General features: G+C 37.9%; 1 protein-coding gene across 11 annotated transcripts in view; it reads left to right on the top strand.

The window, feature by feature from the left end:
• BRIP1 (BRCA1 interacting DNA helicase 1) overlaps positions 1 to 15,170 on the top strand; it is a 182,236-nt gene that overhangs the window by 108,451 nt on the left and 58,615 nt on the right. For 8 of the 11 annotated variants that reach the window (XM_086355643.1, XM_086355640.1, XM_086355642.1 and 5 more), the window contains exons 15-16: positions 12,264 to 12,423; positions 13,381 to 13,502. In XM_086355643.1, the coding sequence (XP_086211769.1) occupies positions 12,264 to 12,423; positions 13,381 to 13,502 (282 nt within the window). Of the gene's footprint in view, positions 1 to 1,138; positions 2,168 to 12,263; positions 12,424 to 13,380; positions 13,503 to 13,930; positions 14,277 to 15,170 lie in introns of those variants that run through there. The other 3 variants (XM_086355654.1, XM_086355653.1, XM_086355645.1) reach the window with 2 other exon arrangements.

Below are 15,170 nucleotides of genomic sequence, written 5' to 3'. Positions count from 1 at the left end.
TATTCTTGCCTGGAGAATTCCGTGGACAGAGGAGCCTGGCAGGCTACAGTCCATAGGGTTTCAAAGAGTTGGACACAACTGAGTGATTAACAGTTCACTTTCACTGAGTGGACTAGTACAGACAGATAATGGTAAGCTCTGTGTAGAAAAATAATAATGCAAAGAAGAGGGAAATGGAATTTCTAGGGGAGTGGATAGAGGTACTTTAGAATTTTAGTTGGATGGTTCTGCAAAGCCTGTCAGAGAAGGTGACTTTGAGTAAAGGCCTAAAAGAAGTGGGGAAGCAAACTATTCTGATATGGGGGAAGAATATTCAGACAGAAGGAACCTTGTGGAAGAAGAGTACTGTTTTGTTTGATTGATAAGAAGACTGTGTTGTGTGTGTGTGTGTGTGTGTGTGTGTTCATCACTCAGTCATGTCCAATTATTTGCGACCCCACTAGCCTGCCAGTCTCCTCTGTCCGTGAAATTTTCCAAAACACTGGAGTGGGTTGCTGTTTGCTTCTCCTTTTCCTTCTGGGATCTTCCTAACCCAGGAATCAAACCCAGGTCTCCTGCACTGCAAGCAGATTCTTTGCCTTGTTTGATCAACAGGAAGACTACCCTGGTTGAAGCTGAGTAGGGGAGAGGTAAGAGGTGTCACCTCTCAGGTGAATCTCAGGCCAGAGAAGTAGCTGTGGTAAAATCAAGCCACAGTAGGGCTTGGATTTTATTCTGATATGGTAGGAAGCCATTGGAGGCTTTAGACTTAATTTTAAAAGGATTGTGCTGGCTGCTGTATGGAAGCAGACTGTAGAGAGCATAAGAAGCATGGTGACTGTATAAGAGTCAGCGCTAATAACTCATGTGAGAGATGGTAGTGACGTGGACCACTATGGTAGCAGTGTTTGGAGTCTAGACAATATTTGTAAGCAGTGGTGGTAGGAATTGCTGATCATATTTCAGGTGTTTGGAACAGCTCTGACATTGGCCTGGACTTAGGGAAACTTCATAATCAAATACAGACCTTGGAACACTCTCGACTGGATTTTACCGCCACTGGAGCAGCTAATGACTTTTTTCACACCTTCTCTAACTTTATTTCTGGAAAAAACATTCTGTCTAATCTTCTCAGAATCATTCTTCCTTGTATTGTCAGGATTCTTCGGCAGAACATTCAGAAGCTCGCGACTGAGCTGCATCTGGCTGTTTTAAGAAATAAAAAAGGTGGAGATGCTGGGAGCCATCTCCTGGCATATTGAATATTGAGTGCAGCACTTTCACAGCATCATCTTTCAGGATCTGGAATAGCTCAACTGGAATTCTATCACTGCCGTGAGCCAGCGTGAGGAACTCCACCCATGGCAAAGGTCATGAGGAAGGAGGCTCGGCATACGCCTCAGGAGTCCCCCTGGAAATTCTCGAGCATCTACCCCCAAAACCAGAGTCTGCCTACTTTACTGCTTTGTGCTCTCACCTACCCCTCTGACTTTACAGGGGGCTGTCCCCCACTACCTCTCTCTGAAAAAGAGTTAACTTACAGCTCCAGTTAATAAAGTTCCTGGGTCTGATAGTGTTTCAACCTACAATCTCCTTTGGAAGTCCTCTAGCCTGCCTGAATAGGATTTTCCGGCCACAGGTGATTGGCCACAGGTGATTGCTCAGAGCCTCCCAACTGTGAGAGGCATGAGATGTTCTCAACTGTCTAAATACAGATTCCTTTGGGCAGTTAAAAGATTGATTAGAAATTGTATTGGTGAAGGGTTTTTCACTTGTTGGGCCAATGTTTGCTGCTAAGTCTCCATATCCCTTACCTGCCGTGTCCCTGGCAGTGTTTGTAACCTTGGACCCCTGAGTTAATTCTTTTACTTGTTATAGCCCACCACACCTTTGCCCTATAGCAATGCAACTTTATCTAATGCTTTTGAAGGGTGGCTCCTGACCTTTAGAGAAAAATAAGTTTTCTGAAGAAAGGGTCTTAAAATGTTAACAGGCCTCCGGGCCAGAAGATGATGCAAATCACCTAAACTTTTGCATATGATAAGTTTGCAGGAAGAAAGCCTGGCTTACTGCATGTCTCTACCCCGGCTTACTGCATGTCTCTACCCCTTCCCCCATTATCCTCTATGCATAACTTAAGGTATAAAAACTACTTTGGAAAATAAAGTGCGGGCCTTGTTCACTGAAACTTGGTCTCCCCATGTCGTTCTTTCTCTCACCTTCTGGCTGAATTATTCAGCCTCTTTTCTCCCCTGAATTTCCTCACTGAGCTATCCTTACTTCAGCCTCTCTTCTCCACTGAATTTCCTCACTGAGCTATCCTTATTTCACCACTCTTTATATCCTTAATTAACGTTTAATTAAGCAGTTGTTTCCTGATCCTCGCCGACGCCGTCCCCGCTTCGAATTCCCTGGATCCACCGGGGCTGGACCCTGGCAGGATTGGATGTGCAGTGTGATAGGGAGTAAGATTGCCTTGCTGCACTCTTTTCTTTATTTGTACTCTGCTGCTGATCAGTCTCATCTGTATTCATTCTTGTTATGTCTGATTGCCTTGGTTTCCCAATTTATAGTTCAGTTCTGACTTTCCTATAAGTACCACACTCAAGAGAAAATACACCTCTTCTGTGTCTCCTCTATGATTAATAATCTACTACAACACAGCTTCACTTCTGACACCTGATATATGGGTTTCCATGCGTTAGACAATTGTGTGACGCCAGCTGAGAGTCCTACAGCTTAACTCAGTTATTACAGTATCTGTCTAGAACAGAGTGTCAGATACCAGAGGTTAAGGGCTCCATCCCACAAGACTGTTCCCACTTCAGACAGCAATCTCAAATCCAGGTTATCTGTGTATCTGACTGACCGACTATAAATTGAAGATTCTCACAGCTCCCTTCTCAAGTTTGATCAATGCACTAGAGTGGTTCACAGTTTGATTAATTCACTAGAGTGGTTCACAGAACTCAGAGAAACATTGACTTACATTTCAGTTCAGTTCAGTTCAGTCACTCAGTTGTGTCTGACTCTTTGCGACCCCATGGACTGCAGCACACCAGGCCTCCCTGTCCATCACCAACTCCCGGAGTTTACCCAAACTCGTGTCCATTGAGTCGGTGATGCCATCCAGCCATCTCATCCTCTTTCGTCCCCTTCTCTTCCCACCTTCAGTCTTTCCCAACATCAGGGTCTTTTCTAATGAGTCAGGTCTTCACATCAGGTGGTCAAAGTATTGGAGTTTCAGCTTCAGCATCAGTCCTTCCAGTGAACACTCAGGACTGATCTCCTTTAGGCTGGACTGGTTGGATCTCCTCGCAATCCAAGGGACTCTGAAGAGTCTTCTCCAACACCACAGTTCAAAAGCATCAATTCTTTAGTGCTCAGCTTTCTTCACAGTCCAACTCTCACATCCATACATGACCACTAGAAAAATCATAGGCTTGACTAGGCGGACCTTTGTTGGCAAAATAATGTCTCTGCTTTTTAATATGCTGTCTAGGTTCATCATAGCTTTCCTTCCAAGGAGTAAGCATCTTTTAATTTCACAGCTGCAGTCACCATCTGCAGTGATTTTGGAGCCCCCAAAAATAAAGACTGACACTGTTTCCCCATCTATTACCCATAAAGTGATGGGACCAGATGCCATGATCTTAGTTTTCTGAATGTTGAGCTTCAAGACAACTTTTTCACTCTCCTCTTTCACTTTCATGAAGAGGCTCTTTAGTTCTTCACTTTCTGCCATAAGGGTAGTGTCATCTGCATATCTGAGGTTATTGATATTTCTCCTGGAAATCTTTTGATTCCAGCTTGTGCTTCATCCAGCCCTGGGTTTCTCATGATATACTCTGCATATAATTTAAATAAGCAGAGTGACAATATACAGCCTTGACAAACTCCTTTTCCTATTTGGAACCAGTCTGTTGTTCCATGTCCAGTTCTGACTGTTGCTTCCTGACCTGCATACACGTTTCTCAAGAGGCAGGTCAGGTGGTCTGGTATTCCCAGCTCTTTCAGAATTTTCCAGTTTATTGTGATCCACACAGTCAAAGGCTTTGGCATAGTCTACCAGCTTATTATAAAGGATATTATAAAAGATACAGTTGACTAGCCAGATGAAGTATATAGGGTGAGGTCTAGAAGAGGTGTGAGCATAGGAGCTTCTGTCTCCACAGAACTGAGGTATCTACCCTCTGGTATGTGAATACATTCACCAACCCAGAAGCTCTCTGAGCTTCATTCTTTTTGGTTTTATGCAGGTTTCGTTAGCCAGCAGTGTTGGCTAAATCATCAGGCATTGGCAGTTAACTCAGCCTATAGCCCCTTTCTCCTCCCTGGAGGTTGGAAGTAGGGTTGGAATTTTCATATACCTGGTTCATCAAAAGGATTCCTGACTATTCCAGCCTGTATAGCGTGTGTATGTATGTGTGAGTGTGTGAGTGAGTGTGTGTGTGTGTGTGTGTGTGTGTGTGTAAGCTTCCCTACACCAGCATTCATTTCTTGGATGCCAGCAGGATGTCCAAGAATTCAATTCAGTTCTGACACTGTACACCCAGAAATAGAATCAGACTCCACAGATAAAGGGCTCAGAACCACAAGACCACCCTCCACATCCTACACTAGTCTCACGCCCAGGTTGTTACCTATACTTTTGACAGACTGGCTGTAAACCAGAGGTTCCCACTACCCACTTTTTGGGGTTAATAATTTTCTAGAGCAGCCCACAGAATTCAGGAAAACCCATTTACTCACTGGATTACCAATTTATTATAAAAGGATATTAAAGGATATCAGTCAGTAGCCAGATGGAGCAATACACAGTACAGGGTCCCAACAGCCGAGGGAGTGGGACTGAAGTGATGGGCTCCATAGACAACTAACCCTATCCTGAGCTGCTTTTCAAAAGTAACCTCATTAACATAACACAAGACATCTTTATCATTCTCAACACTTGGGAAATTCCAAGGATTTGGGGAGCTGAGCCAGGAATGGTAGATGAAGATCAAATATATATATATATAGGTTATCTGAATGACCAAATGTGTATTTTTCTTGTAAATCACAATATCACAGTTCTGCTGGCAATCAGCTGTTGCCCTCAGGTTGCCTGGGGACTGTCCAAACGTCAGGTGTGGTTGAAGGGACTTGCTATGAATAAATTTTCTAACCTTTATATATGACTCTGGAGCTATTTCAGAAACTGAGAACCGAAGATGCCCCTAATAGTTCTTATTGCTCAGGAAATTCCAAGAGTTTTAGAAGCTCTGTGCCAAGAACAGGAACAAATCCACATATATATATATATGTATTTATATTTCTTTTATAAATCCGCATCACACACTGCTTCCTCAATATGTCAGTCTGAGCATCTATTTGTAATCTTTCCTCCCAGTCTTGGCCCTTTTCCAGTGTTGCCTTAAAGAGTGAAAGGTACTGCAGTTTATATTTGGACTAATCAGGTAATCTGGACTAAATATTTGGACTAATCAGGGGGTGTCTATGAGCCTTCTTCTCTCTTTCCTATCATCTCCAATCTAATATCCATGACAAATTGGGATTTACTCCTGGAATGCAAGCATTGTTCAACATCTGACAATCAATTAATATAATACACATTAATAAAATGAAAAAAAATGATCATTTTACATTGTGATTTTACATGCTGTAAAATGTGTTATAAGGTATAATTCTTTTGGTATGTTGCTGAACTTTGTCTGCTAGTATAGGTTGAAGTTTTTGCATTGATATTTGTAAGGAATATTGGTCTATAGTTTATTTTTTGCCTATAGTGTCTTTGTTTGCCTTTTGTATCAGGGTAAGGCTGGCCTCTAGAATGGGTCAGGAAATATTCTCTTTTTTCATTCTCTTGGAAGAGTGTGAGAAGGATTGATACTAATTCTTTAATATTTGATGGAATTCATCAGTGAAACCACCTGATCTAGGGATTTTCTTTGTTGGAAGGTTTTTGATTACTGATTCAAACTCCTTACTTGTTATAAGTCAACTCAGATTTTCTATTCATGATTCAGTTTTTTGAGATTGTGTATTTATAGGAATTTGTCCATTATGTCCTGATTATTATTCAATTTGGTAGCATACAATTGTTCATAGTATTATGATCCTTTTTATTTCTATAAAGTTGGTGGTAATGTCTCCACTTTCTTGTGTGGTTTGAGTAATGTGAGTCATTTTTTTTTTTTTTTTAGTCAGTCTAGCTAAATATTTGTCAATTTTGTTGATCTTCAAAGAACCAATGTTCATTCCTCTATTTTTTTTTTTTCTGTTCTCTATTTCATTTCTTTTTTCTTCTAACTTTTGGCTTAATTTGCTGTACTGTAAAATGCAGTTAGGTATTAATTTGAGGTCTTTTTAATGTTTGCATTTACAGCTAAAATATCTTTCATAGCACAGTTTCACTGTGTCTTGTAAGTTATATTTGTATTTTTGTTTTGATGTGTCCAAAGGTATTTTCTAATTTTCCTTGTAATTTCTGATTTTATCCAATGATTGTTTAAAGGTGTGTTGTTTATATTGTATAGCACAGGGAATTATAACAGTTATCCTGTAATAACTCATAATGGAATATAATCTACAAAAATATTGAATCCCTATTCTCTACACAAGAAACCAACATAATATTGTAAATCAACTGTACTTTAATTTTTAAAAAGTGTGTTTCATTTTCATGTGAATTTTACAGTTTTCTTTCTGTTGTTGATTTCTATTTCCACCTCATTGTAGTCAGAAAAAACACTGAATCCTTTTAAAATGTGCTTTGTATTGTGGCCTAACCTGTGATCTATCCTAGAGGATTTTTTTTTTTTTTTCATATTTAAACTTGATTTTATTTTATTTTTAAACTTTACATAATTGTATTAGTTTTGCCAAATATCAAAATGAATCCACCACAGGTATACATGTGTTTCCCATCCTGAACCCTCCTCCCTCCTCCCTCCTCCCTCCCCATACCATCCCTCTGGGTCGTCCCAGTGCACTAGCCCCAAGCATCCAGTATCGTGCATCGAACCTGGACTGGTAACTCGTTTCTTACATGATATTTTACATGTTTCAATGTCATTCTCCCAAATCTTCCCACCCTCTCCCTCTCCCACAGAGTCCATAAGACTGTTCTATACATCAGTGTCTCTTTTGCTGTCTCGTACACCGGGTTATTGTTACCATCTTTCTAAATTCCATATATATGCGTTAGTATACTGTGTTGATGTTTTTCCTTCTGGCTTACTTCACTCTGTATAATAGGCTCCAGTTTCATCCACCTCATTAGAACTGATTCAAATGTATTCTTTTTAATGGCTGAGTAATACTCCATTGTGTATATGTACCATAGCTTTCTTATCCATTCATCTGCTGATGGACATCTAGGTTGCTTCCATGTCCTGGCTATTATAAACAGTGCTGCGATGAACATTGGGGTACACGTGTCTCTTTCCCTTCTGGTTTCCTCAGTGTGTGTGCCCAGCAGTGGGATTGCTGGATCATAAGGCAGTTCTATTTCCAGTTTTTTAAGGAATCTCCACACTGTTCTCCATAGTGGCTGTACTAGTTTGCATTCCCACCAACAGTGTAAGAGGGTTCCCTTTTCTCCACACCCTCTCCAGCATTTATTATTTGTAGACTTTTGGATTGCAGCCATTCTGACTGGTGTGAAATGGTACCTCATAGTGGTTTTGATTTGCATTTCTCTGATAATGAGTGATGTTGAGCATCTTTTCATGTGTTTGTTAGCCATCTGTATGTCTTCTTTGGAGAAATGTCTATTTAGTTCTTTGGCCCATTTTTTGATTGGGTCATTTATTTTTCTGGAGTTGAGCTGTAGGAGTTGCTTGTATATTTTTGAGATTAGTTGTTTGTCAGTTGCTTCATTTGCTATTATTTTCTCCCATTCTGAAGGCTGTCTTTTCACCTTGCTAATAGTTTCCTTTGATGTGCAGAAGCTTTTAAGGTTAATTAGGTCCCATCAAAACCCTGTGGTTACTAGAGGATGTTTTTACACACAACTGAGACGAATGTGTATTTTGCTTTGTTAGATGGAGAGTTCTGTATATGTCTGTTAGCTCTAATTAGTTTATGGTATTTTTCAAGTTCTCTTTATCTTGTTGAATTTCTATCTGGTTGTTTTGTTCATTATTGACATTGGAATGTTGAAGTTTGTTACTATTATAATAGAACTATTTGTTTCTCTCTGTTCTGTTAATTTTTTGTTTTGTATGTGTTCTGAGGCTCTGTTCTTATGTGTTTGTATGTTTATAATTGTATCTTCATGAATTGATGCTTTTTTGATATGTAATATTCTTTGTCTCTAACAATTTTTTACTTAAAGCCCACTTTTTATGGCTGTGTTTTATTTTCCAGCATCTTTTTTATTTCAACTGAAGGACTCCCCCTAGTATTTCTTGTAAGGAATCTCATGGTGATGAACTCCCCCAGTTTTTGTAATTCTGGGAAAGTTTCTCTCTCCTCCTCCTCCTCACCACCTCTTAACCTCCTCCTCTTCCCATTCTTTCTGCATTTTGAGGGCCAATTTTTTTCTTTCAGCACTTTGAATATATTATCCCATTCCCTTCTTGTTTTGCTCTTGCTACTTTCAAAATTCTGTCTGTCTTTGATTTTTTGACAATTTGTTTATAATACGTCTCAGTGTAACCTTCTTTGGATTCACCCTTTTTGGTGTCTGTTGGCTTCTTGAACCTGGATATCCATTCTCCCCTACCAGATATGAGAAGTTTCTGGCTACTAATTCTTTAAATAAACTTTGTACCTTTCTCTCACTTTGTTTTTTTTTTGCCTTCTGTGTATATTTGTCTATTTGAGGGTGTCTTGTAAATCCCCCAGGCTTTCTTGACTCTATTTCATTCTCTTTTCTTTATATTTGTCTGACTAGATTATTTAAATGACCTGTGTTTTAGTTCACTGATTCTTTATTTTGATTGACTATGACTGCTGTTGAATCCCTCTGGTGAACTTTTTATGTCAGTTACTGTATTCTTCAGCTCCAAAATTTCTGTTTTGCTCTGTTTTATATTTTCTGTTTCTTTTTTTAAAATTCTCATTTTATTCATGTATCATTTCCCTGAGCTTGTTGAGCATCTTTATGATGGTTGCTTTAAATTCTTCATCAGGTAAATCATATACCTCCATTCTTTATGGCTGATTTTCTGGAATTTATTTTGTTCCTTTGATTGGGTCATTTCCTCCTGTTTCTTCATTCCATGTGACTTTGGGTTTGTATCTACCCATTTAAAACAACAGCCACCTCTCCCAGTCTTTTATGGGCTGGTTCTGTACAGGGAAAGATCTTCACCAGTTCCAGTTGTAGATTCTGGAGGCCTCTCAAACCTTTTCTGTGGATGTTCCTTCTCTTAACTTGTGTGTGTAGATTCCTGATTAGAAGGATTTTTCAGTTTCTTTTTAATTGTGATATTCACAACTTATTTATAAACTTGTGGCCATTTTCATTGTCCATAAATTTCTGAAGTTCTTCGAATCCAAAATCAGTGGATAGAATGTCTTTTATAGTTATCCATTGTAGCAAATTTTGAAATATTGCATATATCACACCTGCTTTGAAATTTTTCTAAGCTTTTGTAAACAAATATTTCTAAATCATTTATAACCTTTTGATATTCTGAATTCTGTTCTGCATAATGGAGGAAAAATCCCTGCTGGATTTTGGGGGGAAATTTCTACTTTGATCCAATTTCTTTTTTATTTCTCAGATTTTTCTTTGTAAAGAGATGTTAATCTATTAAAATGGAATATATTTTGGAATCATCAACTTAATGGTCTTCCTTAAGTAAAGTAAAAGTGAAAGTGAAGTCAGTCAGTAAAATGCTGTGTGTTTCTCCAGATTTTGAATGTTCAAAACACTGGAGTTGTTATTCTTTTGGATTCAAGGAATCAGAAGTGAAATATTATCTGTGTTTTCAGAAAACAGTATAGCACCATTGAATTTAATTCTATTAAGAATCAATAATTATGCAGATTCGTGATACTTTTCATCTGGTTTTACATCCTTGGGATATTTTTATGCTCTTCTAACTGAATTACAGCAGCTAAAAGAGACTAAGAATTTGCATGATGAGAAACTTTGATTCAGAAGGTGTATATTCAAAAAGTAAATTCTAATAGCCAAAGTAAAGAAGTTTTTTAAATTAATAATATCCCTGTTGTTTTTTACCTATTAACGTGGTGTTATGGGAAAATTTTATTCTTACTGATCAGAATACCCTGATCAATGTATAATATGCAGTGAATTGTTTTACCAATTAGTGATTTTCTTAGTGTGTTCTAGTTGTTGGAATAAAATACTCCAGACCTGGTAGCTTATGAACAGTGGATCATATTTCTCATAGCCCTGCTGGAAGTCCCAGATTAGGGTGCCAGCATGGTTGGGTGAGGACCCTCTTCCTGTGGGGAGCCAGTTCTCTCTTGCTATGCCCTCGTGGTAGAAGGGGCAAGGGAACTCTGTGAGATCTCAAAAATAAGAGCAGTATCCCATTTGTGAAAGCTCCATGCTCATGACCAAATCACTTTTAAAGACCCCACTTCCAAATACTTTTAGCTTTAGAGATTAGGATTTCAACATAGGATTTTGGAGGGATACAAACATTTAGACCATAGCAGTGATTTGGACAGAGGAGCCTGGTGGGCTACAGTCCATGAGGTCGCTAGGAGTCGGATTCGACTGAGCGACTTCACTTTCACTTTTCACTTTCCTGCATTGGAGAAGGAAATGGCAACCCACTCCAGTGTTCTTGCCTGGAGAATCCCAGGGTCAGGGGAGCTTGTGGGCTGCCGTCTCTGGGGTCGCACAGAGTCGCACATGACTGAAGCGACTTAGCAGCAGCAGCAGTGATTTTTAAAAAATTTGTTTTGTTGTCTTATTATTGTTTCCAAAAATAGATATGTTAAAATTCTGAGGAAATAAATCATCTTACAAAAATTAATTTTTGTTCTCTGGAGGTTTGAAGTAATTTCTTGATGCTTGCCTAGATTGTGACTTCCCTGGTAGCTCAGACGGTTAAGTATCTGCCTACAATGTGGGAGATCTGGGTTCGATCCTGGGTTGGGAGGATCCCCTGGAGAAGGAAGTGGCAACCCAATCCAGTACTCTTGCCTGGAAAATCCCATGGATGGAGGAGCCTGATAGGCTACAGTCCATGGGGTCACAAAGAGTTAGACACGGCTGAGAACCTTCACTTCACTCACTGCCTATATTGTAATAATTGGCCCATATGACATAGAACTCTTTGCATAAAACAAGTAAAACAGTTCAACTTAAGTCATAATAATCTCTACCACTGTTTTTTTTTTTTTAATTTATTTCAATTCTTATCTTTACTAACTTCTGCTTTCTTATTACCTTTATTCCATACCACATGTTTTGGATTATGGGTACGTTTTTTAGTCATTCAGATCTAAAGATGTCATGAATTCTGTTGATTTCTTCTCTGTATGTTCTCTTTTGTTGTTATTTATTTTCTTTTTGCAGCTTTATTGAGATATAATTGGCATATAACCCATATGCTCTTTAAGAATATAATCTTTAGTGTTGAGTTTGTATGTTTGTTTTTTTCCACTAACTTTATGTTATTGACTTTTAATCTAAGTTTGTATTGTTGCTAGAATATGTGGTTAATCTGATATTCTTTGAAATTTGTTGAAAGTCCTTTTTTAATCTGTCATATGGTTGTTTTTGTAAATGTTCCACTTGTGCTTTTATGTTTTGTACTTGTTGGCTGCCTGAGGTTCTGTTTATATATTTGCTCAATTCAGTTTATCAGTGATGATCAAGTTTTCAAGCAGCGTGGCTGCCTATGTACTATGTAAAATGATCTTTAAAAATCTTCATTTAATTAAGGATATTAAGAACTTTACCTTAGATTTAGAGATAACTTAAAATTTATGAACTTCGAAGTAATTTTTTTCCTGCTTCTGAAATCCCCAAGATAGCAATGATAGACATAGTAGCAGTAGCAGCAGTAATGTTAGAAGCAATAATAATGATAACAGCAGCCATAGCAGCCACCATCCATGAAGCTCTTACTGTGTGCAGGGCCTCATTCAAAGCTTTCTAAATTGGTTAATGAATTTACCCAGTCACAGCTCTATGACATATAATTGTTTTCCTCATTTTTTAGACTAAAACACAAATGTTAATACTCTTGCCATAGTCATGTTGTAATCAGATTGTCTTTAAACAGATAAATATGTTTGTTCAGTTGGATACACAAGAAACTCAATGTTTTCTTTCCCCTTTTCAGTTATTAGAAAAGTTAAAAGAACGTTGGCTCTCTACTGGCTTATGGCATAATCTGGAGTTGGTGAAGACAGTCATTGTAGAACCACAGGGAGGAGAAAAAATTGATTTTGATGAATTACTGCAGATGTACTACGATGCAATCAAGTACAAAGGAGAAAAAGGTAAATGGAAATTATTTGATAGCAAAAAAATTTTTTACCATAAAGTGACAAGTTGGTGCTGTTAGAATTGTATTTGTATTGCCTTTTTTTCAAAAATTATTTCTATAATCCTGAGTGAAAAGAAAATTAAGTTAAAGAAATTCTTCTGTTTGGAATTGTTCTCCTATGAGTACTTTCACTTGAAGATGCCAGTTCAGTTTTAAGAAATGGGATGCCTTCAGGTATTATCCTATAAACTTCTGTACACTACCTAAAATGTTTTGTCAAAGAAGATGGTAGAGTATGCATTAATATCTTCCTTACTACTAGTGGAAGGAGGTTACATTTTATGCAAAAATATACTTTGTGCTTATATTTAATTGCGTAAAGTAAACATAACTAAAGGCTAAATTTCAAAGTTAGAAAATGCCCATAAAACATTTCACAGAAAGGGCTAATAATAATAACTTGTGAACAGTGAAACATCACAAAGATGCTATAACATAATTGTCAATATCCTTGTATGATAAGATTATGCACATTCTGTGTGTGTATGTTTTAAATACTTTGCAATATAATATTGATCTAATGATACAGAGTCCTTTAAATCCTTCTGATAACTTTACATTCTGGTGGTAAAGGTAGTGATCTCAATTTCAGATATTTTAAAGATGAAACAGTTGATTCACAATTGCTCAGTTCACATGCAGGTTATTACTCTGACATGGTTTTTCTATATAGTGTAACTGGGAGATACACAGTTTGTAAATTGATCCTACCATGTTGTGTCAAAATGTAATTTTGTTTTATTTGAAGACATTGAACTTTAAAAACTTTATCTTACAGTAGTTTTTAATTTTGAGTCTTTTTAATTTGATATTATAGTTAATAATCAGATCTTTTCAAAATGACAAGAATAAGACATTTTCTGGGAATCTTGATTATGCTTTTAAAAATGTTGATTTTCTGTTGCTTAAGATGGAGCCCTCCTGGTGGCAGTTTGTCGTGGTAAAGTGAGTGAGGGTCTGGATTTCTCAGATGATAATGCCCGCGCTGTCGTAACAATAGGAATTCCTTTTCCAAATGTGAAAGATCTTCAGGTAGGCCATCAAAGCCTTAGAAGTTGTATGTATCACAGAAGTTGTTTGTTTTGTGTAAAGTTAACTATACGTTTTTCTTGTATCCTCAGACATTCTATGTTAATGCTCTAGTGACTCAGAATGAGTGAGAAAGGTTTAGTAGATTTGGGTTTATTTTTAACCTGCACTGTCTTTTACTCAAAACGAATGCTTTTCAAAGTATAGGACTGGATCAAGAGCATCAGTACCACTTGTGTCATCTGCATTATCAGTATCAAGTAAGGGAAATACATATTTGCAGGTTCCATCCAGTGCTCCTGAATCAGAAACTCTGGAGATAGACCCCAGCAATCTGTGTTTTATCAAACTCTGAGCCACAGACTGACAGAGAACCCCCCAGGGAATTCTAGGGCCCTTTCTTCTCTCTGATGCCATGTCTTGCCCTGCAGATTTCAGTGATTTTTGCTGCTACGAGTTCTGCTGTCTTCCACTTCAGCTCAGCAGGACCACCGAACTCTGCTTGTACTTCTGTGTTCTGCGCTATTGTTGAAAAATTATACCCAGAGGAGCACTGAGAGTCATGGAGTTCACCTAATGGATTTCCGTTGTCTCTGAGATTACAGTCTTATGCTGCCCTGTGTCTGCCCCGCTGAAAGCAGTTGCTTTATTTATTTTGTCCAATTTACAGTTACTTACAGTGGGAGGAATATTCCTAAGACAGTTATTCTGCATTGGCCAGAAACAGGAGTTTTGTTTCACTATCACTGATTGTTCACTAAAAATTTTTGAAAACTATTTGTTGTAATAATTTGAATCCTAGGGTGATATTATTATCTTTACTGGGAAGAATTTTCTTTTATTGCTACAGGAATTTGAAGGTGCTAGGAATCTGAGACCAAGACTTAAGGTTTTCTGACTCTACTGAGTATAATCTGTATCCCTTTCAGGATGCAACCTGTTAGGATCTCATATTAAAGCAAGAATTCTTTCCCTCGGTAATTATCTTTTTCATTGATAATATTTTACTAGACATTTGGAATTACATAGTATTAACAATGTTAATATTTCTCAAGTTAGCTCCTATACTCTCCTAACCTCTGGTCCTCCTCAATATTTCTGAAAGTCCTCAAGGGATATTTAATCCTTTCAGTCTTCAGTAACTTTGTTGGCTTCCATTGCCTTTCTCCAGCCACAAGTGTTAGTACTGAAAGTTTTGATGACCGTTCATTAGGGCTCCTTTTCTAAAATGGCGAATGCTGCCTCTGACTAGTACTATGATGAAACAGTAGACATCTACTCAAGAAAACTGTTGGGTTCACCCTCAACGGCATTAATGCTCATTCCACTGAAGCTAAGTGCTGTTGATGGCACTGCTATTAGCAGTGGTAGTGTCTTTTTTGAATGTCTTAACATTTTATCTTGAGTATATTTACAGTGTTATATTACTGTACAGATGCTGCTTTGTTTAAGCAGAAAGAATCCCACACTTTCTACCACACGTTCTTCCCATGTCTTAAATATAAATTTTTTCCCCTGCAACTAGCACTTTGACCTTTTGCTTGTATCGTCTTTCACTCTTGGACCTATATATGAGTCCTTGAGAACTGGAAAAGGAGATAGCTTTATGGCTAATAACTGGGTTGTATTAAATATCACACTCACAAAGTAACAAGCCCTGAAAGGATTCAC

Source organism: Bos grunniens, chromosome 19, assembly GCF_055505025.1.
Source record: "Bos grunniens cultivar Pamir isolate PY7600 chromosome 19, Bosgru_T2T1.0, whole genome shotgun sequence".
Lineage (NCBI taxonomy): Eukaryota > Metazoa > Chordata > Mammalia > Artiodactyla > Bovidae > Bos > Bos grunniens.
The sequence above is the reverse complement of the archived record's forward strand: the minus strand, read 5'-3'. Positions and strand labels throughout refer to the sequence as shown.